This window comes from Rhea americana, unplaced genomic scaffold (genome assembly GCF_003343005.1).
Source record: "Rhea americana isolate MKP2758 unplaced genomic scaffold, rheAme1 scaffold_246, whole genome shotgun sequence".
In the NCBI taxonomy this organism is placed as follows: domain Eukaryota; kingdom Metazoa; phylum Chordata; class Aves; order Rheiformes; family Rheidae; genus Rhea; species Rhea americana.
In genome coordinates this window covers 787,334-815,304 of record NW_028186364.1, presented here as the reverse complement: position 1 = coordinate 815,304, position 27,971 = coordinate 787,334, and the positions used below count along the sequence as shown (strand labels likewise).

Sequence of the window (27,971 nt, the reverse complement as noted above, 5' to 3'; positions counted from 1 at the left end):
GCTGTCCACCCTGTCACAGCACAAAGCATCCTACTGAGTAGCACTGGCGCTCCAGTATTAACACCAGTAAGCTTCAAGGAACAAGCACTGCCATGAGAAGCTGCCTGATCACCCTAAGCAAACAAGCAGTCCCAAGGACCATTCTCCTACTTGACACAGCTTCTACAAATCACCAGGGCCCAAAGCTTGCTGCTTGGTAAAGCCAAAAACACAAACAGCAACAGCTGTGTAAGTTACTTCACCTTGCTGCAATCAGGAGAGGCTCTCACTATCCAAAGCACAACTGAGTCCTAGCTCACAACAGAGCTAATTTCAGCTTTATGTACCAAGAGGTATTCACACCTGAACACTGCCCACACCTAAAGCAAAGAAGTGCTCCTSAAATTCATGAACTTGTGTGAGCCCCCCTGGCCACACCTCCTAACACTCCCAGGGAAACAGCAGCCATCACACCTATGTACAGTTATTTTTTCTAATCTAGGTTTTTCTTTATAAATTCCTGACTACCTGATGTAGTGCCTAGCTCAAAGTGCCCTTTTGCAAGGGCAAAAGCCTGGTTTATTTGCTTGAGTTTACTTCAGCAAATTTATTGGCCATCATCTGCAGGTACCAGACTGAACAGCACTTGCATGGTTTTCTGCCAAGACTGTGAAAAACCACCACCACTGTCACGCACTGATGATGGGTATATGTCTCTGACCATGAGACCAGTTTTATCCATTGAACTAAAAGGCGTAGATGGATAGAGACAGCTGGTAATAAATAGCAAAACAGAGTACACAAACCAAGTTTACATTTCTGAAAAGTTGTTTATAAAAACAATTCTTATTTAAATTGCTATTTTATAATTCTTTAAAACTTTTTAAACACATCACAACTAATAAATCCAAGAAAAAAATGTCCAGACTATGTCCATGTATCTAGTGTTTGGATGACAGCAGTTCTTCCAGGGCTGGCCAGTACTAAAAGGTAACATGAAGTGCTAGCAGGAAGAGGCCAGTCTGAGATATATAGCCCAGCTGGTGACTTTGACCAAGCAGATACATTACTATTTCTCTCATCAAGTTTGCAAGCACCACACCAAACRTGACTGAGCAGAGAAGTTGACTGTGCAAAATCACTCATTTCTAATATGCATATGGTACATTAAATGAAACAGTAGTTGMACATTGTGAACAGCTGATGACAAACAGGGACACAGTTACAGTGTTGAGATATTCTGGAGAATTTCCAGAAAGCAGCAACAACAACAACAACAACAAAAAAAATCTGAAACCACATGATATGCAAACCTATTGCCAACTAAAAGTTTTTAGATTAGGRAGAAAACAATTAATTGCAGAAAGAATTAATCCAATGCTATGTTTTAAATCTAACTACTTCTTTTCCAGACACTAAACTCTGTAAAACAATCCTGTCACTCAATATTATTGACAACACTGCATTGCCTTACTGCTTATTTGATATCCTGGTTTATTAAGTAGTCCAAATATTAATACTTTGCAAACAAGAAGCAAATTAAAATACACTGTGTTGACTGAATAGCTGTATGGTTTTGCAGAGCATCGACAGCACTCTGTGCATGCATTCAAAAATGCAGTGCTATGAACCCAAAAATGAAAGCACCAAACATCAAGCAACACACAGCTTCCTTCTCCTCGTTGCCTCCCCAATCTCCTCATGGTACYTGCTTCGTTGCAAAACTGTGGCAGATGTTCTGACACAGAGATCAGGGTAGAAAAGCTCTGCTGYCGGGCTCTGTTACCCTTTAACCATTTATCAGACAGTGGCTCCCTCTTCCTGCCTCCCTCTTCAGCAAGCTTTGAGCTGTTCTTGWTCCTTCTGGGCTTATTGCTTCTGGGCAGGCAGCAGTGACAGTGAAAGGGATAACATGCATTTTTTGGTCCTGCTCTTTCTTCCAGGCATAATAGTCTTTAAGATCAGCATGTTTTTCTTAATCCTCATATATTAAAATRGACTGGGGCATTTCAGACATAGGAATATCAACATTCAAACACTAYTGGTAGAGTCTATTTTATTTCTAGAACAATCAGTTTTAACAGCCATTTAGAAACAGCAACRTGAGCTAATACAACTCATCTGCAAATCCACTAGGCTATAACCATTAACAAGAGCAAGGTATAGTGAGAATAACTACTACCAAGTRCATGGAGCTGGCATAGACAAATTATGGGCTCAGCTGTTGATCCCCTTGGCTAGTTTGAATGCTCTAAGCAAGTTCCTGCAGCAAAATAAACTCTAATATAAAAATTTTTAGTACATTAGATGAAAACTCCTGGGTCACCTACTACCGTCCTCTGCTATTTCATTTCTCCTCCATATGGTGGGCTACATATGAAAATTAATAYAAATTATTTTTTGAAGTTGCTTAGCGAAACTGCATTCAAACCTTGGATAGGCACTTACTCAAATAGTTCTAATTTTATTTAATTTAATTTGGAAGAAAACCAGCTCATGAGTTGCCTTGTCCTGTCTGACAACACTCACTACTACAACTGCATGATCAGAGAAGTGTGTTGACTTGCCTAAGAACATGTGCCAGCTTCTGCCTCCAAGCTCTGGCCCTCACAGTCCGTCCAATATAAACTGTTGCTTTTCATTGTTCCTTGGGAAAAACTCTACAGACGCCTGATCCCCAGGACCGAGAAAATTTTCTAAATTTATGCACTGTACATCTCATTCATGGTGCCTCTCTAAAAGCTTGYTAATGCTATTCACAAGAATATTCAAGTAATGAATCACTGTTAGGGAGCKCTATGATTTTTCAGGCACCATTTCCAGAGCTTTACCTTGCTGACAAGTCTCTGGGAAGAGCTGCCATCCTCTTGCCTGATGTCTGTAGAAACTGTGGTCATTAGCATGCACTTGAACATGGTTTCCTGGAATWTGTCCAAAAAACTGTCAGTGGGTTCCAGACAACCAACCATGCCTGTCCTGAAGAGGCTCTTCCTGGCTGTCCTCGCCCGCATGGTCTTCTCCACACCCTCCTACCCTTCAGTATGGATTATTTCTTTTTACAGCACTCCATGTAATTCACATCAGGATTCAAACACACATACACACACCCCCAGGAAGGTTTTTAGATCCCACAGTAYAGCAGATGGGAAGTTTTCCAGAAATTAAATTAATTACAATTTTGAATAATTTAAATATAAAAAGAATAATTAATGAGCACAGCAATCCTTTTCTTTTTCATTCATCAATTCAACTAATTCCATCAGCATGTTTTCAGAAGGGTTGTAGTATTTTGTACTAATTTCACAGAAGATGCTGAGTTCAAGGCTGCTGCTTGCGGATAGCAGCACAGAGTGCAGCAGGGTTTTCATGGCTGCAAACAAGCTAAAGACAGCTGAACATGCTGAAAGGAACAAACCAACCATGTCTCTGCTGTAATCATCTGCTGTGGATTACTTTAAAACAGTAATGAATGTCAAGTTACGGTATTAAAGACTCCTAGAGACGAAGGGGTATTTTGAACCCACTGTTTCAAAGCACTGGCACATTCAGAGAAACACCATTTTACTCCTTCCCACACTGCTGCTCTCCACAGCTTTCTCTCTCACAAACTGAGGGTTAAAATATTTTTCTTTTTTTAAAATAAAACTTCAGTTCCAGTGCATAACTCTGTATTAAAGAAAAGTAATATGGTGAATTCAGCACAGAGCTCTGATCATGTATATATTTAATAACCATTTCACCAGCTACAACCATCTAAGTGGGCCATCGAGCAGTACAGGCTAATGCTTCTTCCACTGAGAGAAGAGTGGGAAAAGCAGAGTACTCTGCCCACAAGGAACTCAGAAGAAATTTTAAAACAAAGAATATAATTTTCTAAATGGCAAGGTAACATCAAGATACATATACTACAGGCCCTGCAGATCACAGATACTGAGGAACTCAGATTATGTATCTGAAGCTAAGGAAAGCACCTGCTGAAGCAAAACAGCAATTACAAGCACATTGCTCATTCCAGTACAAATTTTATTTTTGCTTTTTAAAGGAAGTCTTTCAATGTCATTAGATTCACTACTAGCTCGGTGCAATCCACTGACTCACCAAAACTATTTCCATCAGCACCCTGGGATCTCCCTGCAAGGTCTCCTTTACGAGGTCCGACTCTAGCATTACCCAGCTTAGTTTGTAAGATACAGAGGGAGGGAGAGATCAGCCTAAGGGAGACAAAGTTAAATACTTCCTAGGTCACAACTGATACTAAAATTACAAAGCACTGTTAACAAAAGGATAGAGCAGAAAAACAAAGAATTGCCATTTTTAGCAACTCAGAGGCAAGGTAATTTAAATGCAGAAGATAATGAAATGACTAACCACAACATGCAAGAACAGTTGACTGAATGGGAGGTGAAGAACTGCACCTATTARAACAGAAAAGTCCTAAAAGGTATTGCAAACGTTCCTTGGAAGCTTAATACAGATCAAAGTAAAAGGAGCTGTTAAAGAATCAATACACTCTGGCATCAAGATCCACACATTCAACTGCAGGGCTATTTTGTTTTTGAACACATTAAATCATCTCTTGCAGAAATTCAAACACCAGACAAATAAAGAAACATCAAGCTTCCAGAAAAAAGCAGCAGCAGAGCAAAACTCAACAGGTGGCATCCTTCCCACTGCCACCAGAACAAGGGTTAATTGGTAGYTTGTTACAACTCAGGATTCATATTCATTTACCTTGCTCTGAAAAAAGGAGAAAAATATCAGTCTAGTAAATTTATCAAGAACCCAATACATGTCTCATATTATGACTTGGTACTGAGAGAACTGGGACCCAGCTGGAGGTTTAAATGAGCCCAATATGGTGTTCACTGACAAGGCAAATTGACGTAAAAGTACATTCAGTTATGGCTTTAAAAATTTTAGTCTATTCAGTACTACCCTGGCAGTTCTAATTTATATACACAGATGAAAACAAGCTTTGAGCAGCCACTGGACAAGCATGAGTCACCATGCAACCTCAAACTGGCCCACAGCAGCAGCGCAGTCACACACTGTCTCCTGGAAGCTCTTCCCAGCCATTTTCACCACCCTTCCACATCAATTCCACCATCACATGAAGCCTTTGAGGCTCTCTGGACCACCAGTGTCAAATGCAAACAAGCAGTACTGTAGCTAAATTGCCCATGAAGAGCTTTCCTGCAGACAGTGATTCCTATCTGAATCACCAGAACCCAAGTGTTAGTCGTAGGACAAGTAGACTACAGTCAGATTTCAAAAACTGCAAGTTATACATAAGATCCATTTCCAAAAGATAAAAGAYTCAGCCATCCAAATTCCTATACTTGGCTCTTTGAAAAATGGGATCACTATCCCTAATTTAACAGAACTCAAAAAAACCTAACTTCTGCAAGGCCTTGTGGAATCCCCAAACCTTTCCTTCAGACACCTGCTAGTCTTGATCATAATTAGAAGATGATTTGGACAGCTATCATTTGTGCAAAAATCTTGAATATTATGTTTCCAAAGACAGAGATAAACCAAACTGTTTGATCTGGTTTCYGTTAATGGGGCAACTGCTTCTGTGAAGTCAAACAACGGATGGGGAAACAGATGYGAAGCAGTTAAGCAACTTGTGCACAGCAGCAATGTGTTCACAGGGCAGCAGAGTCGGGTGAGCTAGGTCAGGTTTAGCAAAAGGAACGGACAACGAGGGACGAGAACTGCTTTTTAATTGTATTATCTAAATACGTATATGCACAGCTCCAGAAGCAACTCTCTGAAGAGTGAGATATTTGTGCTCGAGAAAGAAGAGGGTATTTATTATGGAGGAGAACAGTACCATTTACTTGGGGTTGTTTCCCTCTGTATTTAAACACTTCTAATTTCTTAAAATGAGCAGTGTTCTTCAAGGCATAATTGTTTCTTTTCAATCAGGCACTTAGTGTTTGCAGCTATCAAATTTGTCGCAGCTGTAATCAAACATGATGTCTTGGGAAGGAAAATCTTCACCTACTGTTAAATCCCATCGCACCACATAGCACTGTTTCGGTAGCAAAGGACTCCAGCATCCACCAGGCCCCGGTTCACTCCAGGGGCCGAGTTCCTAACTAAACGTTGCGTTTGGGGAAGGAGGGGAGGGTGTTGCAGAAGGAAGGCCCTACGCAGTGCTGAAAGGATAAAGTTTGATTAAGCTCACCTCAGCTCAGAGCACTGCTTTTAGAGCATTATCACTTAATGACTAAAGAGAGCGAAGAGCATGTGTTGGTATCATGKGAGCCAGTAAAAGCAAAACGGGAGTTCTGAATTCCACTTCATGGATTTGCCCTTCTTTCCACTAGGATAGCAATCGAACAGTTTCAGTGCTTAAACTTCTCCAATCTGTAAAATGGGGTAATAATTATTTGGAGATCATCAGTTTAGGACCTAAACAATGCTGAAGATGAAGTTGTTATATGACTTTATAATTTACTTCCACTACCATTTYATTCTTTACTGTACGAATGTATGTAAAAACAAAGATAAAGTGATTTATCTGACCTACATGCTTGCACTAACTTCTGAATGCCATATGTGCTTTCAGGAATTCAAATTCATAACACCAGGTATGACAARGAGCAATTCAAACCTTATTCTGCAACATGGTAATTAGGAACCCAGATTACGTGACTAACACAAGATCATGCAGAACACCTATGCCAGAACTGGGAACATAAGGCTGAATCCCCAAAGTGTGATCTAGCGCCTTTAACCAAGARATTGTGCACCCTTAACAGCATTATCTTTAGCACTCACTTTGTCTATATGTACATAAAGCAACTCTAAAATGTTCTCATAGCACACACATTTTTTAATAGATACTGCTACCACTGCACACAAGTGATCCTTTTTAGTCAATGAAATGATCGGCTAAAGTATGTGTCCTGAAATAAGCAGAAATGAAAAAGTATATATGAAGGCATCAGCAGGAAACATCTGTATTGTTTTCTTTGTAAGAAACTGCTTGTTAAAAGAGATTTTATCATGCCAACATCATACTAGCTATGTAAGTTAGGAAGATCTTAACTTAGATAAAGTCAAACTTTACTTTTTTCCTCAGAGAATCAAGGTAGACAACAGTGCAAAAGCAATGTTTTTGGAGTGCTGATGTCTGCATCTACATATTTGTTTCCTGTCCTTTAAAAAATAGAACTTACTGAGATCTTTTGTTCCTRTTTTAAAATACTGCTTCTTTTGGTGCATTTCCCACCAATTGCTTAGAGGGAGGAGAGTAATGAACATGCTTTGATAGCAGATCATAAAAGAGCCAGTTACAGCAAAGACTCCGATGCATTGTTCTGTCTTTAAACGTGAATTATCGAATCACAAGCTATTCGCCGAGTCGCAGATTACCAACGAACTGAAACAGCATTACAGCAACAACGTGTTCCCTTTGATCAAAACCACAGTTATCTCCTCCTTTACTCTTAACTAACAATAGTCCCAACGGTGAACAAGTAGCTTGTTCTGCCCCTCTGTCTCCGAGAATGAAGCTTAATCTACAGCAACACTCCCTGTCATTCAGGTTAAGTTCTGAGTACATCATCCTTCTGTCCCCGAAGGATACACTGTTACCTCTTCTGTATTTCTGGTATACCCATGGCTACTCTCCCCCTCTCCCTCCTTTTTTGCCCTTAAAGACAGAGCAAAGGAAGTCAGAAAATATAGAAAAATAGCATGAGATGACATGATTTTTGTAATGCACTGGAGAAGGGAAGTAGCCAAGAAACTAATACTGCAAAACAGCCACTGAGGCCATACTGTGTTTCTAGTAAAACAACAGTACACCAATTACCATGACTTACTCAGTGATGGAGGGGTGATAGAGATGGAGCCATACCCAGAATGGCACTTCGACAGCAATGCTTTGGAATTGCACTTACTATTACTTAYAGAAACAATCTTATTTTCCTATGGGGTGGACTACACAGAAAGCAACAGAAATTCTCTCCTGTTCTTGCTTCTGAAAGCCTTTTATGATTCCACTAAAATTAAATCTTTTTGCAGCTTTCGGATATATCGCCTAATTACACTGAACATCACTCACTTCCCTTCTTGAAATACAGCATCCCTAACCTCTTTTGTGTCTTCTATTAAGGCAACAGCCACCCTTCCTACTGAAGTAATCCTTGGGAGAAGATGACTCAATAACAGGGTTTTGAGCTGTTGCTGGTTTCTAAGGAGGAAAGTGTGTCTGAGGAGGGGGACTCATCTTTAACATGCTTCAGATGTTTCACACACCTGTACTCAGAGCAGAACTCACCACTCTCCTATGGCAAAYATACCCACCTGTGGGCATAGCAAACCTGTGCCTGTCTTACCCTGAAGACTCCARATTGCATTTAACTACTACAACAGAACAAACACCTAAAATCAAGGAAGATCAGTCAGAACGCAGTCTAGTTTCCAAATGCTGATCATATTTTGCTGTAATTCCATTATTATTGTTATTAGTAATAATAAAACAACTTCCAACAWTCATAATGAATGACAAAAAAAATGTAGGGCTGAGACTCCTGAGGTAAAAACATGCCTGATACACGTAATGAACCGAATTTTAATGTAAGGCAGAAAATGAGAAAGTTGGGCAGAAACCAAAGAGACTGAACAACAAATTTCATATGGAAGACAGACTGCAGCAAAATACTGCTGAAAGCAGAGGCTCTTCAGCTGAGTCCCAGAAAGGCTTACAATGGTGGAGATTACTAAATCATCACCAACAGGAACAAGAGTTAACACTTCAGGAAGTGCAAAAGCAAGGTGGCACGTGGCATAGAAACATTCCTGCATTTCTGATACCTAAGTTTAGCATCATCTGTCCCAGGAGTTCAGGGCCAAGAACTAGAGCTGCAAGACAAGACTTTGAGCTTAGCCTGACCTGTCAATAGCTGGTATAATGTTGGTGAGATTGAATACAACTGTGCTGTTAAAAGGCAAATGAACATCTTGGAAGCCACAGGCTCAATTTTCACCTCTACCATGTTATTTCTTTGGCTCCCTGCCAGCTGTTTCCAAGGACCTCCAGGGTAGTCGACACTTCATTCCCATGAATTAGGTTCCAAATAAGTCAGTCYCCTAGTAATTTGCTATGCAGAATGAAAATAAAAAGCCTTTGCCTAGGAGACGACCTTATTACCAGAGTACTGGACTGACCCTTACATGACCTAACACTGGCTGCACCACGTTCAGGTTCCCCATTAGTCTTTGAGATACACTTGAGCAGCAAGCACTGTGTACAACCAAGGTAAACTTATTATCAYCAATATCACAGAGCTCAATGTCATTAAGGAAAATATTTCTGATATGTAATTCATTCAAACTGAGCTAGAAAACCATTACAGATAWGCATTCACTGCAGGAGTATCACACATTGGCCAGATCAGATTTATCACTGTGGAGGAAGGGATGCATCTATGCTCCCACCTGCCCCTTTACCATGTTAAACTAGTTAAGGCAGCATGAATATAYAAAAAAAGGAAAAAATATCATATGCACAGACAAGCCTTAACACAAACACAATGCCTGTGCACGTCACTGATGGTGTCCTGCCCCTGATGCCATTCCCATTCCAGCATCTCCCCAAACRTGACCATCAAGAGCAACTGAGGCTTGAGTTCCCTCTCTCCCTTCCTCTCTCCCTTCATTTTGAGACATGTATAAGGCCTCTAAGTATGTGAGTGAAGCTAGAAACTTAGATTTGGCAGAGATTAGGTTTTTTACAGAAATTATGGTTTCATACAATTTTGCATCTGTCAAAATAAAACTAAGTTTTGGCAAGGAGGCATGGCTAATTTTGGAGCTGCCTAGACAATTAGAGCGTTCACAGGAACCAAGCTTGTACAGAAAAGGGGCAGGGAGCCATGAAAAAGTGTGCAAGTAGCTATGCATGATTAAATAAAAAAAACTTGAAAGTCAAGAAAGTACAAAAAAAGCTCAGTTTGGGAGCTATGTATTGTCATRTCTATTGGGAATTATGATTGACATGCTATAACAGATTCTGCAAATGTGCACAGGATCTCCCGTTTCTCATTCACCCTGCTGTCCTCACCTATCCTGAGGGCCTCCCTGCATAATGCAACTAACAGCAACCCCAGCAGGCACTTAAATAGTGAATTCATCCTACCAAGATGAACTTTAACACCTTCCCTAGCTATTCTAAAGACCCGTTAAAACACTGATCACAAAGAATAATAAAAAATATCTTCGCCACTGACACCCCAGGGCAAGGCCAAGTTTTTATCAGAAATTAGAGAATATTTTAACAGAATTCCCCTGAACAATCTTAAAGCACAGAAAACATTAGAGACTAAGAACATCATCTCAATGACGGCATCTACATTGTCTACCGTATTGTGTAACTGGCCGGTAGGGCTTATTACCAAAAATTACCATTATGGCTGATAACTCTGAAGGACTCTAAAGAAAACCATTTACATGCAAAGGGACAACATTCTACATTCAATAATTAATATAAATGTAATTCAATTTYGATTTATAACCTGGTTAATCTGTCATTTACTCAGCAGTACCAACTCATAGAATGATCACGATCTTCCTTCTGGTATAAACAATTCTTCAGCACATTCACTGACTTCCATTGATAGAGATTCAAGATTTTCTGAAGCTATCAAGCCTTCACATATGATTCTCTATTCCACAACGCAAGCCACTTCATATTATTTATGACAAAAGATACAGAAAATGTACGGATGTTTTAGAGAAATTTAAACATTTGGGAAAGCAGRTACAAGAAAAAGAAATGAAGAATGAGAAAAGAGAACATGTACAAGAGAAACACACTGATCTTGGTGTCTCATATCCTACAATAAACCAAACATGGAGAAGAACCAAGATACAATTACTGAACTGGACAGACTTACCTTCATAGTTTGCCTGGAAGCCTTGAGCACTGACCGCATAATCGCTCACAAGCCACAAGGACAGCACGACCCCAGTACTCACAATAGGAGCAGGCAGCTGGAAACCCGTTAACCTGGAAGAAATCGAGAGAAAGGTTACACTCCCCGTTTCTGCCTCTGACCTGCTGGCTAAAGCGCAGCAGCAGCCACTTTGGCCAATATGCCACAGCCTGAAGGGGGAGCATCAGAACCAGAAAAAACAGACTGGTACAGCTTGAATTCAAAAGCTGCTCAACTAGCGCCAGGCAAACTCATCCTCTCTGCTTATATGCCACAGAGTAAGGCTTTTAATATATTCTGGTAAACCAGAATGGCTATTAATTCATTTCTTCACTGATCAAGTATTAAACCATTCTCTGAGACTGCTTCACATGTTGTACACTAGCAATCTGTCTGCTCTGCAGTGCTTTCCTATCATCCACCACTCCAGCAATTGGAACAAGCGGAGGCAGGGTCGCAGTATGCAAACCCCTTGGCTCTATCAGCTTAGTGGTCTCTGAGCAGTCACTGAGCCCTCTGGAATAACTTTACCTATCCATGAAATGGCAGCAACGTTTACCTGTGCAAGCCTAGGATATTACTCAATAATATTTATAACGCATTTTGAAATCCTTGGAGTAAAGGCATTAGATAAGGGTCTCCATCATTTCACAAACTACATTAAATTGAACTCTTAATCTAAAATAGCAGGAGAGAGCAGGCAATAAAACTGATATTACCAATTAATTAAAGACCATCAGGGCAGCTGTCTTCAAAGAGTATTCGCTCTGTGGTTTTACAAAGGAAAACGGTTGAATTAAGATTCTAGAAATCCTCCCCCACCCGTTACACTGAGCCTACAAGAAGGATCCCAAGAGTAGCAYTTTTCATCCCACATCTCAATACATATCACAATAAAGACTGCGATCACTAATTCCTCTTTACTCACTTAAAAAATTAAAGTCTAAACTAGTTTGCACAAAATGACCCAGTAGGTGTACTGTAGTAATAATGTAGACATACACATGCCTACAAACAAGTCAAAAATAGACTCTATAAAATGAAAACAAGCATAAGAAAMGGACCAAAGACGACAACATTCCTGAAACCCAGACACCGGATGCCTTTTTTCTTCCCCTCATCCTTGCAACCTGACTGAGAGCTAAATGGCAATTGCTAATTTTACTACAAAAGTTTGTTTGGTAATATTTTTAAGCTGGCATTATAGGATCCCAGACACTAAATCCCTGACACRATATTGACACAGCCCAAGAACAGCTAATGTACATTTCTGACAAACAATTACAATTTTATAACTTATAATCCTTCTCCTTGCACTTGGTTAAGGTGATTTACATAAAGAACTTTTTTTTCAAAATGACTCATATAAAATTCTCACTACTAATCCCCAGTGCCTGATAACTATCCTAAAACCAGACCGACAAAAACRTGGAAGCAGTAACTAAGGGAACTCATTGCCATATGATAAAATTGATGATTGCCACATTTCAGATGAAAGCACATGTTATATCATGAGAACAAGCTACAGGATAAATGGTATACTTCAAAGAGAGAGAACAACCTTAATGTATGAAGACATAAGACAGCCCATACTCCCTCCACTCCACCAGCAGTAAATTTAGTTTATACACAGAGGTATATGTTCACTTCCTTCCATATAGCTGCCAGTCTTTCACAGAGRGAGGACAGAAGATCACTCTGATACACCTATATAAAACTTTTCATTCAGAGAATTTCCTCTCTTCACATCTTATATTGGATGAATGAAAAAGAACCCATAGACCCCATTTTCCAAGAATTCATTCCAATATAAACTTGCTAGCACAGCCACCGCCGCTTCACAGGGGCTCTGCAGCACGGTGTGCACCAGCTCCGCTCAGTGTGCCAGCCACTGCTAAAGCTCAAGGCCTCTACCATATGGTGGGGTCTCAGTTTGCTCTCCACCAACTGCTTCCCACCCCTCGTAGAGCCCAGCCATCTTGCCTCTATGATATATTCCCATCTTCCCAACTGCCACAGAATCCTTCCCTGCTGGAAGCTTGTCCCATTCGCCAATCAGAGGAAGAAAGCACCAGCCAAAGACCCACTGACTCCTCTGCTCAAATTCAGCTCACGACTGAACATTACTCTTTGTCCAAAGAAAAGAAGCAATCAGCCAGAACAGTCCCAATCTCAGTCCTTTCGCAAACGTGCTCACCGCCCTGTGTTGCATATTATGCTATTTCACTGTATCAGGTACAACTGTATCATGTACAGCGACGCAGGCTTCCATTTTGGAGTGCAGGTGTCATAATTAAAACAGAGCACATTATTTTTCTGGTAGGATGCCCACCATCAGCTCAGGCTGCAATCAAAATAGTTATTGCAGCTGGCAATCCAACAGCCTTTAAAGCATAAATGCTAAAGAAGTGTCTCAGAACATCTAATGAAAACGCACTGGAATGCATCGTTTAACCCAGCATTAAATTACACTACATCATACTTCAGTGATTTTTCCCTGCACGCAATTTAAAGGCGCCTATTAAAAAGAATTCCCCATCAAATGAACTGCTCTCATTACAATATATAGTTAAAACAGGAAGGTTCCATAAGGACTAAGCCGACGTGCTGTCCTAGAACAATATCCAAGCTAAGTCTTTTCAAGTTAAGGTGTAAGAAACTATGMTATAAAACTCCATCACCTCAGAGCAAGAGCAGCCCTTTGGAAAAATCATGTCTGTGATCAGCAGATGAGTTCATTTTTATACTACACTCTCAGGTAACAAGATAGCAGGCAACCTGAGGCAAAGTTATTTGAAAGGTGAATTCATGAAGTATTAGACCAATCCATTATCAGCTGGAGCCAACAGAAAGACCCCAACAACTTCAGTGAACTTTGAATCATTTTTTAATGCCTTATACAGCTAGAAATGCAGCCCACAGATAACCTCACTAGTGTCAATGAAGTCTACATATGTGCTCATTCTTTCTTCTGTAAAATGGGTATGAGATGGACAATATTAATTAACATCTGCAACTTTGGATGGAAAATACTTTAATAAACATAGAAGAATAAGCAAGCTTTTAAGAGCTTGCATGTAGCACAAGCAACAATATACTTGAGCTATCAGATGCTGGAAAGGAGCCTGCATTCAGCCGTGGGTAAGGAGGCCTCAGAAAGCCCTTCTCGCGGTTATCAGACCAAAAGTCTGTGCCCACAGCGTATGTCAGGGGGCAGAGTCAGAAAGCATGGGCTGCAGCTCAACCAGCGAGCTTTCAAGAACGAGGAAAAAAGAGAGAGAAAGCTGTGTCTGGAGAGGAAGGGACAAGAAATCACCAGCTCAAACTGCAATAAGAAAGCAGCACATAGGACATGAGGAAAAACATCTTTCTGACGAGAACAGCAAAGTTCCAGAACAGAATTCCCAAAAGATTGCTGCACTTCAGTCCTAGGAGCTGCTGCTTTCTATTTGGCCTCTCCCCTGCGACTGTATTGTAGGCTGCTGCCTCTTTCACCCATCTGATTCCTTCTATTTTCAGCACAAAAACTGTGCAGATCTTCTCCCTTCTTTTCAACAATACGTGTGGATGAAATACCCACCCTAGGAGACAGCCAGCTCATGGAGTGTATTTGCTCAGACTCGTCCTGTTCAGATCTTTTTTCCCCAGTAGTTATTGTCAAATAACTTTTCTCCCTTCTTGTGCTATTTTATTAAAGAAACAAGTAATTACAGTGAGATTTGTTAGACTGAATTTTTAACATACTGACAGAGTAACTGATGTCATGAATGTCCTCATTAATCACCAAAGCAAGGAAGCAGGGCACAAGCCGAGGACAATTCCAGACCATGTTGCAGCACGCTTAAAAAGCCAGTTCTGCCTGCAAGGTAGGACTCACTGGTGTTACTTAGACAGTTGCCCTTTAATTTTGAATCCCTGTAAGGCTGAAGCGGTAGTCCGGACAAAAAACACTCAACCAGYTTATAATGATATTGTGATGACACAGGCAAAAGTTTCAACTCAAATTTTGGAAGTCATTTGTCTTAGTTCACTGGCATTAATTCCATGTACTCTTGATTAATTTAATCCCTCCACTTACTGCAAAGACAAATTAACTCCAAGGAAAGAACAGAATGTTTATCAAGTAAAATAGCTAGTTCTTGTTTTCAGTGGGTGTTCATGTAAATGTACTGTTGGCAAAAGCGTATTTCAGGRCTTGACACCACAGAACACTAAGCACACTGTTCCCGAGTGGGAAAGGTTTTCAGTTTGTGTTTTCCTGTAAGCAAAACGGTCCCACACTCTAAGACTATGCTTCATGAGCTGAAGTGTTTTGCAGGTCAGGACTTGAATGCTCAGTCCCTGGAAGGCAAACTCTGCAGCTGAGAGGTAGAGTCACTGACTGTTGTTTTTATCTTAAAAAATAATAATGATGACTTGAAAACACACAGCAGGCTCAGRAGAGTACAATATTGCAACCAAGGAGCAAGGATCTATCTGATCAACACAAACAGAAATTCAATTTGCTTTTACACTTTTTTCCAAATATGTAAGACACAACTAACCCATCTCCAAAGCTCTACATAAATATTACTGTAGCACATATGGGATTTGACCATCATCAAAATTCCACACTGCACCAAACATGACAGTCGCACAGACTTTGTCCAAAAGAGAGACGGATTAGGAGAAACAYGTAATTTGATGAGTAGCAGAATCAGTGAGACCTGTAACCTGTCCAGAAGCGCTGCAGCAATTCTCTACCCATCTGCCTATTTTTAACAAAGCAGCAGGATCTCACCGTCTTTGAAACTTGAACAGCTCTGTCAAACTTGGCTGAGCTAGCCACACTAGTGCAAAAGTAACAGGGCAGGACAGTGTGAAGGGAAGTGACCTCTAGTTAAAAAAAACCCAGCATCTCCGTTGCTACAGTCTCCACTCGCTCTGTGGTTTTATTTATCTTTTTATTTAATATTATGCACAAGGCACACTTGGCGCAGACATGGCAGAGATGAATAATTTACCCGAATTACTGGAACATTTAAARCTCAAAAGCAAGCTGATTTTATTTTTGAATCACGCTACAAACAGATCCTGAACAAATACCTTCAATCACATGCATTTTGCAAGCAACAGTACCAGTAACTCCTTATATATATTCTCTGTTCATATTTCACAAAGCAACTCCAATCTACTTCGCTGCCAGCCAAGGCCACGTGTCCATTTTATTCCATTCCACTTTCCAATCTTCCCATCTGCCCAGCTGGTTGATAATTAAGTTGTTTTTAAATAATACCATCAGTTGGCTCCTTCTGACATATATATTTTTTTTCTTACCAGGACAATAATAAGCTTTCTCTTTTTAAATACACTATCTTTCTCTCTCCCTTAAATTCACTCACTCCTCAACTAATGCTTGTCAGGAGAACGACTCTATCATTTCACAGCCCAGCATAGTATATAAGAGAAGGTTGYTATGTCTGTAAAGACACAAATGTTTGAGTAGTTTTATTGACATAAACAGGATTTGTTATAACAACATGCACAATAAATACATTAAGCAAAAAGCCTGTGCTGACTGGAAAATAAACCCCTGCAATGGGAACTGTTACTTGTTTCCAACTCTGCCACCATCATCTTTAAGGAAACAGAGGTAAATCTCTCTTTGTCTACCTTAAGCAGATCTAAATTTAAGCCTCAAAAAAACCTAGAGAAAAGCACATCACAATGACAAAACTGCTGAATTTGCTGCTGACATGGCTCTTCAAGATCACAAGAGCAAACTACTAACTTGGTTGCGAACATTTCAAATGTGAGGTACAGAGCACCTCTGCAGATCTCTGGTATTAGACTATACATAGACCAGTGCACTAACACCAGCTTCTCTCCAGCCATATCYGGACAAAATTGCTATATAGGGTCAATACAGTCAAACACTACAAACTTTTTTTTTGGAAGAACAGCAGCATCCAGGCTTTCCAGTTCAGAGAATTAGTCTGTCTYTGTCAGCTGGGGAGATGGGAGGCAAAGAGGAGATTTAGATCCTTTTTTCATCTAAAGAGACAGTTTATTATGGCTCTAATTCAAGAGTCCACTTAAGCATGTGCTTAATTTTTAACACGTGCAGTAAGTCAGACAGATTAAAACAATCTCAACACACACTTAAAATAGAAATATCCTCAGCATTTCTTTCTCCTGACCAGGAATTTCCTGCTGTGATATCCAGAAGCAGCTGCCAGGGCACAGCATGGCCAGCTGCTCCCTCTGGCCCAGGCCGTCCAGCCAGCAGAGCCCCATTCCACTGCCCTTCCAGAAGGGACCAGGACAGGCCAGGTCAGCTGCCCAGAGCCCAGGCCATCAGACAAGGTCATGGTGATGAAACTGGTCCAAGGTCAAGCCAGAAGCACAAGCCTATGAGCCAGTCAGACAGCCCCATGATCCTCCAGCATGTCCAAGTCCAAGGTAGTTTTATATATATATATATATATATACACACACATATATATATATATATATATATAAAATAGTAGTTTTTTTTTTTATATATATATATATATATATGTATGTATGTATATATATACACACACACACACATATATATATGTATACACACATACATACAGATCCCACAAGGCCTGCTAGGTGGGCTGCATCCTCCTTCAACACTGGCAAATGAACACAAAGCTGAATGACAGCCAGTTGCAATATTCAAGCTGAGCCACATCATTTCTTCGACATAACAAGTGCACTTAAACTATTATCGGTCAGGCTTACATAATCACACATCTCATGGGAAGACTTCAAGGAGCAGGTTTCAAAAAATGACAAAGTAAGGCACCTTCTGATTAGGTGGGAGATGTGATAAAAAGGTTCCCTGCATTGGCACTGAGCAACTACCTGCGAGAAGCCTGGGGTTTCAAAGGCAGAGGCTGAATTTTATCAGAAAGGTGACACACACTCCCCCCCCACCTTTTTTTTTTTTTTTTTTTTTTTTTTTTTTTTTTTTTTTTTTTTTTTTTTTTTTTTTTTTTTTTAGTAAAGTTAGTCTAGAGCTTTGTAAATAGTTGCAAATTCCATGTCATATGGAGGATGCAATCAGACCCTATCTGCCAGGGTGACTTAGGAATCAACTCCACTTTCTTCTCTTCTCCACACCAACTGTAATTCATGAAGCCACAGAGAGTCCTTTGCTCACCTGACACTGACAAAGGCTTCATTAACTAATCTAGTCTCTGGGGACAGTCACAGGGCTCATAAATCCCACTGTGGATGGATTTCTCCACTCACTTAAAATGGGTTTGGGGTCAATTTCCACTTAAAAAGTGTTATTTATAGGGCCTAAAGTCTGCACAGCCACCTCAAATATATGAGGCCTTCATGGCTCTCAAACTGTGAACAGGTACCAAGCATCACATCTCAATAAATTTGATTTTCTTCATACAATGCAATAGAGTAGGTAGACCRCAGGCTTTGAATTTATTACATCCCTTCCACATCCATTTTATCTTTACTTTGTCAGGCAGCTAATGAGATGTTAACAAAAATCTGAAAAACTTTAGTATCTTTATTCCCTGTCATAATATTAAAAATTCAAAAGAAAAAAAATTCTCCTCAAAGGTTCACTAAATTCTAGCAACTTCTTGGGAAAACTGAGCTGACTTTCTGAGTCAATAAGGACAAGTATGGATAAAAACCAAGCAAGGTTCAGCAGTGTCAATTCAAAACTTGGCAGTTCTAGGTTACTTTCTGGCTTTTCTCAWAAAACAAAAAAGTCATCAGGGGTGTGAAATCCAGTAAATGGGAAAAATAAGTTCTCAGAACCCCCTGCTACTCACACAGGGCTCAAATCCTGCCAAATAGAATGAAATCAGTGAGCAACAAGAAAGTGTTACCATAGTGGGAGTGTTATGAATATCCCAATATTCACATCAGCCATTAGCAACATTACCTCTTCTGCTACAYGCTGTGCAAAAAGAAAGTGCACCCTATGGCCTGAAAAGCTTTAAATGCAAGCAAATGTGTATGTTCAAAACAGCTTTCAATTTAAGAAAGGCAAAGTAAATACAAATGTTCTGAGGTCAAAAGCATCCTTAACCAAAACTGCTTCCAACTCTTTTGAGCCTGTCCATTTGGGAAGCATCTTCTGAAATCACAGCACTGAAAGTTGCAACTCCACAGCTATGTTCTCAAGATTTGTCTCTAACCTGCTAAACGGTTTGGGGCAATACACTTAGCTGTGTATTCCTTTCAGGCCCCAGTTCTCTCTGTATACAATCCCGACCACCCAGAAGCCTTGCAGGGATGCTTAGAGGCCTCAAATGTACTTGACAGCATATCTCAAGTGTGTTCGATTATATCCACTCCCAGATCACAGGTGCCAAGCACCGGGTACTGTAAAACTGGACTGACAGTAAGACATAAATCGCCACCACTTTTCAAATGCTGTAGCAGCGCCAATAGTTCCCTGAAATGAAAGCTGCTTGCCTTCACTTTCACTAATTAGCTTTTTGTTAAAAGCCTGTGAATTAAGAGATATTACTTAAAAAAACAAAACAAAATAAAAACACTAAGCTGTTTCTACAGACCTTAAATCAAACCCATGGTCAGGTGATGTAAAGAAGCTCCCTTTCCTCAGTGTGTTTCTGCAAGAGAGCTGAGTGAATTCTGCACCTTCAGGTTAAAAAAAAAAAAGGCAGTCATCCAAGGTAGAAGATCAAATGAAGAAACTCAGGGTCACACTGCAATAACTGCAGACACTAATAAGAAGAACTAACATCCTTGTGTTGTAACCAGAGTGTATCTAATGAAGTATATTCTTTTTGCTATGTACAAGGTGTACCTATGTATCTTTTTGGAGCAACAAAATGTCAKTTTGAAAAGATTTTTTGACAGTCACTTCAATCTAGAAAGTATGACAGAATGGTAAATTATGTTTCTAGCCAGAAGAATATAGGCTAGGCAATCAATAATGTCAAAACAGAATATTATTCCCTTTGGGACATTGCTACAAATGTTTTCTTCTTTTTTATTTTTAACCTCACGCAGTTAATTTCCATTTCTTTCCTTAAATCACTCCTATCAGCAACTTAAAGCTGTTTAGAGTGTCAATTTAATGTCCCCCTTTATTTTTCTTTCAATTTAATGAATTTATAATGGTTTCATTTAGAAACATTTTCCAATCTTAAAGCACCTTTGTTTCGTATTTGGACAGATAACTACACATCTCCTCACATACARTACCCAAAATCCAGCTGTAGAGGCGGTGCCTACTGCAGAAACAGAGGTGCTGAAACAGAGGACCAACTCACTGACCAAGTAGTGATTTCTGTACAGAYGGCGAACACAAGTCAAAGTAGCAAAACAAGTTCTGCATCCAGCCTCCCTCACTCCTGCCAACAGCCATGCCACACGAACTACAGCCCTCCTCGTGCCTCCGCAGAAAAACGCACTGCCAGCATGCTCACCTTACCTGCTTGAGACCAACTGAGTAACAGAATTACTAGAACGGACAAGTACTGGACAGCATCACACAGCTGTCATTACCGAGCCATCTGGACGTTCTCTGAAACAGTACCCTCAAAATGCTGCTGAAGATAAACATGTTCAAGTGATATGCTGAAAAAAGAAACAAAAGGAAAGAAAGAAAGGTAACTAGCTGTTAGCCTTCCAGCTGAAATACCTTTTTGGAAGCCACAGTCCATGCTAAGCCATTTAAATGGCAAGACAAGCAAGCCCTGGAAAACTACACAAGGGGTGACTAGAAAGATGCTCAAATCCTTCCCCTCACAGGAGGGCAGCACATGTCTGAAAGGAAAAAGAACTTGAACAGATTAAATATGAACGAAGGAACAAAGTGCAGTAAGGATGGCATGCTGGTGTCATTTTGTGTGCCACAAGTCATTTCTTGATTCGGCTGTCAAGCTGGGCAGCATTGGGAGGAGAATTTTGTAAACAGCAGAATAGAGAAAAGCTTTGAAGAAACCCTCAAAGGAGGCTACCACAGGAGCCAGGTGAATGTCAGCAATTGTACCTACACCTGGAGATGCATTGAGCAAGTGCAGAGGACAGAGATACTTACATGATCTTTCATGAGGTCAGGAACATTTAGGTCACCTGYCACCTAGCTCAGTGGTCACGCACAAACAGATCCAAGAAAGGAAGAGAACAAGCCAAGATTTCACCTAAGTCTTCATAACTAGCAGTCACAGGATGTTCAGTGGGACAGGATTCACTTTTCAAAAGCTATTTCCCCCCATACATGGTAAATTTGTGATTAACATACAGTTCAGCAGCAGCCAAACTGCCAAGCATATGTTCATGCTGTTTTGGAATTCAGCAGAACATACACACAGGCCATTTACTACAGAGGCACAACGCAGAGCCTAGAGTGCCATCTAAAAGCATGAAACCGAAGCTGGTAACGAACACATAGGCAGCACAAATCTGCCCGACAAACGAGGATTTCATCCGCTCTCACACTTTTTCTCCATAAGTATTTGGCTGGTTGGGGAATAACTCCATTTTCAAATGATTCCCTTCCGTTACGCTCCCACTGGTGCATATGTTTGGGTACAAGAAATAGAGGAACAAAACAAGGACACTGTGAACGTCAGTCTGATAATGAAGCAGCATGTCTTTGTCTGATGCTCTAGGAATAAATCAACTTCTGAAATTCTTGAACTTCCTGGTGAGGCCAGGCTTCTCCCCAAGTAATACTCGATCATCAAATTTAACTTCACAATTTAACAGACTGTGTGATTTCATCATAAACCCTCAAGAGAAAGAGATGGTTATTTCCTGCTGAGAACTAAAAGCTAACAAGACCAAGGAATTCTGAAAAAAAAAKTTTTCCATGAGTAGTAGCTGAGCACATCTGAAGGCCAAAGGCCTCCTTTTTCAACCACAGGAACCACCCAGAACATGCTGGATATCCAAGAGCATAAGTGTAGAGAGACATAATCAGGCAAAACTTTTTATTGTGGTCCTGTCACTATATTTTACTTAATACACATGCACCCCTATTCCTTCTGTTTTCTTTAAGCATCAAGAAGTTAAAGTTATATAACCGGAAAGAGCCAAAGCTGCTCTGAGGAGTGAATCCAGGTCTCACCCGCAAGACTGCACATCCCGTTGTACTCTTTACACATTCAAAATCAGAATTCGAACRAGACTTGAGATCAAGTCTTCGAACAATTCATCAGCCTTGAGAGARAATTTTTACTTCCCCCAAGTATGAAGTGGCAGCGTAAGGCAAGCCCTCTTCTGCCCAGATGATCCCCAGACAGATGGCTCCACCAGACAGCTTAGAACCATCCTGGATATTTCCACACACAYTGCAATCTCGCAGTACAAGGTAAGGTATACCTTAGCTACAATAATTCTTCAAGAATTAAATTCATAATACTTAACAAAATTTTAATGGCAATGAAGGAGGAAACACGATTTTTTTTTAACACCACATTGATTTCTACAAAGCTAGAAGAATTAAAAAGAATCACCCAAATGGAACAAATAGGAAACAATACAAGCTGTCCTCATAGTTATCAATCAGAGAAGAAAAGTTATTAGAAAATTTGATTTTTAGATGTGTTGGATGATGAGAAAAGACTCTGAAACAAATCCCATGTCTTCTGCCTGTTTGACCTCTGTGGCACTGTTYGATCTTGTGTTAGTTGCTTCTTTCTGCTCTCATAGTTTATCTGCCACAGATACGGGAACAGTAAACACTCCAGCCAGAGGCTGCCTTGCCATGCACCTCCATAGTTGAAGGCCCTAATTTCAATAGTCAGAAACTATTATGTTTAAAAAACACCAGACAGAACTGAAGTATTTCACCCTTCAATTCTACATGTGGGTCAGTGACAATACAACACATAGTGCAAATGAACATACACACATTCCTCCTAAGCCTTTTATTCCAGTATACTACTACCGATCAATTACAGGCCTGTTACAAAAGAGTTAAACATACAAGGACAASGACCACGTCTTTGGATAGCAAAAGCTTTTATGTTTTTGAAACAGCTACAAAACTGCAAAGACAATTACATTCTTTATTAGGAAAAAAGGATCAGATGTCAGCAGTTGCTCCTGCAGCACACCAAAATCCAATTCTGCACAGTCCAAAGGGAACCTTGCCACCCTCTGCAGCCCGGCAGCAGTATACYGAATTAGAGTCAATGGGCACTGAAGATTTGTCAATTCTCTATTGCAGAATGCAAGTAATAGCACTTCGCAGCTTCACTGTATCTTCAATGATCTTGTAAGATCGTATCATCTCCTGTAGACCTTCATTAATTTTGATAAAACAGAAATATACACTGACTAAAGAGGTGCTTTGCCCAAGAAACTCTCAAGGTCAAACCCTGAAAGTGAGAAATAAATACTCCACTGACCTAAAGATTCACTGGATTCAAAAGATAACAGAAGCACACATTTTTTTCCTCCTTTCAGAAAAAGGCATTAAAAAAAAAGTCATGGTTGTGGACTCTTATCTGTTTTGTACTTTAACTCTCTTTCCCCACCCTCCCCACTGGAGTCTTCTAAAGATTTTGCAGATAATGTTTAACTTGCAAAATAAAACATTATAAGGTCATTTTATASTTGGAGAAATTGCATTTCCATAGCCTTGGTGCATAGCTCACTGTATTCTTCCTCTTCTGTGGAAGAGGCACACCAGTTATCAATGAAGAAAGTGGTGATCTTGGTGTTAACTGATATCAGTATCTATTGACAAGCAAAATTATTTCTTTAGACCTCAATTTGTACTAATAAARTCAAAAATATTTTTTGTACAGACTCCTATGGAAGCAGGATGAGACCACAGTCACTTCTTTTCCTCATAGAGTTCCAGTAACACYGGAACTGGGCAACTAATAACTAATAGCTAATAACTCACTATGCAGCCTAAGGCTGAACTCCTCTATGCTGTGCTCTCCTCTCTAGCAGAGGCAGTACTGTAGACCTTCTCAAAGCATTCGATAATCAAAAATGAGAAACACCATACAGCTGCTGTGGGTTAGTTCAGTTTCTCTCCCTCCACTGCTGAAGATTCAATCTCACTTGCTCAGAGCTCAAACATYCCCCCCAGCTTTGTAAGCTGCCGCTTCTGCTAAAAGAATAAGAAGTTCTGTACCTGCAACAAGTAACGATTCATGAAAACTAAAAATGCCTGTGACAGCATCATCTCAAATATTATATACATACATAATAACACAACAAACTTTTCAGTTTAAAATATTTAGTAGTAGAAGAGCAGGCTGCTATTCTCTTTATCATTAGSCATCCTCAATCAAGGAGCAGGAGGAAAGCAGAAGTCCCATGAAATCTATTGGAGAGCTCACCAGGCAGAGATATTTTACCTGGAATGCTGTGGATGTGGGCAGTGCAGGGTCTGCAGTGATCATAAATCAGATCACACTCAGACTTCACTGTGCTCTGCTTTGTTACCTTGCAATCACTGTATCAGAAGACAACCTGAAGTAAAATTAAGCATCAGCAAGAGAAATCTAGGAGGGATATAATGTCCCTGGACTTGCTCTGTGTTATCTACAACAAAGCCCTATATTGGCAGGGAACACAGATAAGCTGTATGAAGGAAWGGAAAAGCTGAAGAGCTAAACATAACACGCCAAGCGACAAGAGGTTAGAAGTAGAGTCCAACATAACTGACTGCTCAGCGCACTGCCCAGACTTCACGGGCCAGCAAACAACAGCGTTCTGCAGCACAGCATTCCTCCCATGGCTAAATACCTAAGGAATATGAGGCTTTTGTAACTTGAATTAGCTTGGGCATGGAAGATTGCAAGGCCATCATGCTGCCCAGAATTTCTACATACTTTTAAAAATTTATCTTTAAAATCTACCTCAATTACTAATGGCATTCAGTGTTCACAGACCTATCCAAAACAGAATGTCTCAGTTCAGTTTTAATTAAAACTGTTGAAGACTGTCTAATTATAGAAAATCTTTCTATATCCACATATTTTAATATGAAGCAAGAGTCACTGTCAAGGTTTGCTCTTAGATTTTGCCCATTAAAATGGTTACTCAACAATTTAGAGGGAAAACAGAACAAAAACAATTCTGAAAGCAGATTATTTGTGCACAGCAACGCCTCAAGGTCCAATAACAACAGACAGCCCACAGTACTAAACACACAGCAGGGAAYAGTTCTACCTGGAAGAAATTCCAGTCTGATAGACAAAAGGAAAAATAACCACCAGGAAAAAAATTACTTCCCCAATTAATATTTACTCAGTGGGCATGAACAAATGATTTCAGGTTTCAGTAAGACCGTTATATCAGGTATGGTACAGRCCACAGCACAAGGAAAGGTCCTACCACAGACAGTTTGTATTGTATAAGAAAAGCCATGTCATGAGAGAGCAGCTCCTTTAACTCTTAAACCAAGACCAAAAGCAGCTCAACCAGCCTATTTCACCATCTGCTTAACTTGCTAGAGACAGGTCAAATCCGCCTCAAGCCTCAGCCTAAGCCTGCTGTATTCAGCAAGGYGGCAGGGAAAACCCTCCCACCTCTATTCCATTATTAGTTTATATCCCTCATCCTGATAAACACTGTCCTAATAAGAAAACATTGAATACAGGCTGTCAAAATGGAACAGCCCTAGATGCAGTTGCATTAACCCCATTAGCTCTTACGGGCATTCAGATCTGTTTCCATCAATTATCTGACAAAGTGTAAATATGCAGCGTTTTCCCAGAACAATATGGTAGGACCAGTGGCAAAAGGCCCTTAACGCTGCTGAAGCAGCTGATATTAGTGGCCTCTCAGAAATAAAATTGCACATACTTTATTCTAAACAGCAGAGCGCCTGAATATAAGCTTTTTTTATTTCTAGGGAGTTAACACAAAGTGACAGAAGACTGCTAAAGGGCAAAGGGAGGCAGGATTCGGAGGTTGACTAGGATGACAGGAGGATTTAGCTGGCCCTCTCAGTTTTATTCACTTACCCTTACCCTTAAGAAAAAGAACTGTCGTCACTTTAGACACCTGAGATAACTACAAAGGACTATGCTATGTGACTAAAGGTGACTCAACATAAAATCCTAAYATAATATAGTTCTGCATGTTGTCAGATGACAAATGCTATTCCTCCAGGAACTTCTCTAAGTCTTAGTCAACACAGCACAGAACAAGTCCCAGCCCATCCAATACCCATCCTTCCGTCAACACAGCACGGTCCCAGTTAAACTACAGGAATCCACATGCCTGCCCTGTGATCACATTTTAACAAATTCCAAACAGTCCCACGTGTTTGACCTCTATTTCAATTTCCTCATCTGCAAATGAAGAATATCAYGCCTTGCATGCATGACCTGCATGACAAAAGTAAATGACAGACAGAGGTATTTTAAATTGACCAGAGAGAACAGATAAACCGTTGCTACTTATTAGGAAGTGAATTTGCTCTGCCTGTGTTCTCCTGTGCACGGAGCCAGGATCTCACAGCGTTACTCTAAGCCAGATTTGCATCTTTGTAAGCAAGGGCATGTGTCATGTGGGAGAGGAACTTTCTCCTTCACTTCTCCCTTTGCCTTCCGCCCTCCTGTTATGAAGTACACCCAAACCAATTTTCCAAAATTGTAATCAGAAGGTTATCAACAAGAAACAAGCAAGATACAGTATTTCTGTATCCGTAAACACGTCACCCCTGTGGATAATTCACCTCCTACCAGTAGCATCACACAGTATTCACATCTAGCAAAATTCTTAACCTTTCAGTCAAGTAAATACGGCAAAGAGACTGTATGGTTTTCAACTGCATATGCAGCACATCGGTGGTAATCTTCCTCTGAACACTTTCAAGTCATCCTTCAGAATGGGTAACTCCTCACAAGCAATGCCAACTTTAAGAGAAAATTGGGAATAATACTGAAGTGCAAGCTAGAAGACAACAGTTATTCTGTGCCACTAACTGAAGGCAGTGGCAATTCCCTCCGGGCTTTAAGAAAGAAGCTGTTGTGTTTCTCTATCACTTCACATTCCAGAGAGGCACCAGAACAGGGCAGCTCTCCCAGCTGTGCAGCCGTGCACCTCCTAGTCACTTCTGGGGAAATGCACAAGTTTGCAGTGGTGAAGTTTTGGCTATAAAAGGATTCATTTATTCTTCTTGATTGGTTCAAACTTTCTTAGCCAAATAAATTCAGTATCATTTGATCATTGCCTCTGAACATTTCCATGTTACATGTGAAACAAAGCTCACAGGTTGCAATAATTTAAGTGTCTTCATTTTAGGTTATCCCTGCCATGGGTCAGGAAATAAGCACAGAACAGTCTCTCTCACTGAAGAACGTACATTCCACCCCTCAGCCCTTCTAAACTAATTTTAGAAGTYTCTTAGAAGCAAAACCAAAAACTGTATTTTCTGAATCGACTAGTCCTAATCTGAACATAAATTCAGAACATCAGAACACAGCACTATGGAGCTTCTTCCCATTGGGACTTCTGTTTACTACTACAGTATGGATAACAACATATGGTTTAAATTCTTCAGTACTAAACAGGTTTACCCAAGGAGTTTTTATCCTAAGAGTGCTGAGACTAAAAATAAAGTATTAACACATATATTGCATCTTTCTTTAGATTACCTTTGGCAAGTTACTTTTCTGGTTTAATGAGATGGAAATGCCTCTGATTAATAGTAAAAGAAAGTACGTTATGTTTCTGATTGCTGGATCCTGTACTGAAAGGACTGAAGATGGTCCAAGTTCTCTGATAAGGTTTCTGGTTGCTACCACAACCATAACACATAAACTTGCTGTATCTTGCACATCCTCCAAAACATGCAAGGTGATTGCACGTACCATTCTTACAGTGCCACTTAGCCAACAAGACGGTGGCCCCACTAGTCTCTGGGAGATCTTATTAATAGATCCATATTTATGAAATCTGACATTTCTCTGCCACTCAGCTCTTTACCAGCTGCATCACCTTGAGTGAGTTGCGTTTTCTTATCTTTTTTTTTTGTTTTTTTTTTCTTTTTTTTTTTTTTTTTTTTTTTTTTTTTTTTTCAGAAGACTGTTTACGTGATACTTT

At 40.1% G+C, this 27,971-nt stretch overlaps 1 protein-coding gene across 1 annotated transcript in view; it reads right to left on the bottom strand.

The window, feature by feature from the left end:
• Nucleotides 1-27,971, bottom strand: part of CSMD2 (CUB and Sushi multiple domains 2) — a 324,269-nt gene that overhangs the window by 260,112 nt on the left and 36,186 nt on the right. Inside the window, exon 3 of the mRNA XM_085306730.1 lies at nucleotides 10,893-11,005. Within this exon, the coding sequence (XP_085162856.1) occupies nucleotides 10,893-11,005 (113 nt within the window). The remainder of the gene's footprint in view (nucleotides 1-10,892; nucleotides 11,006-27,971) is intronic.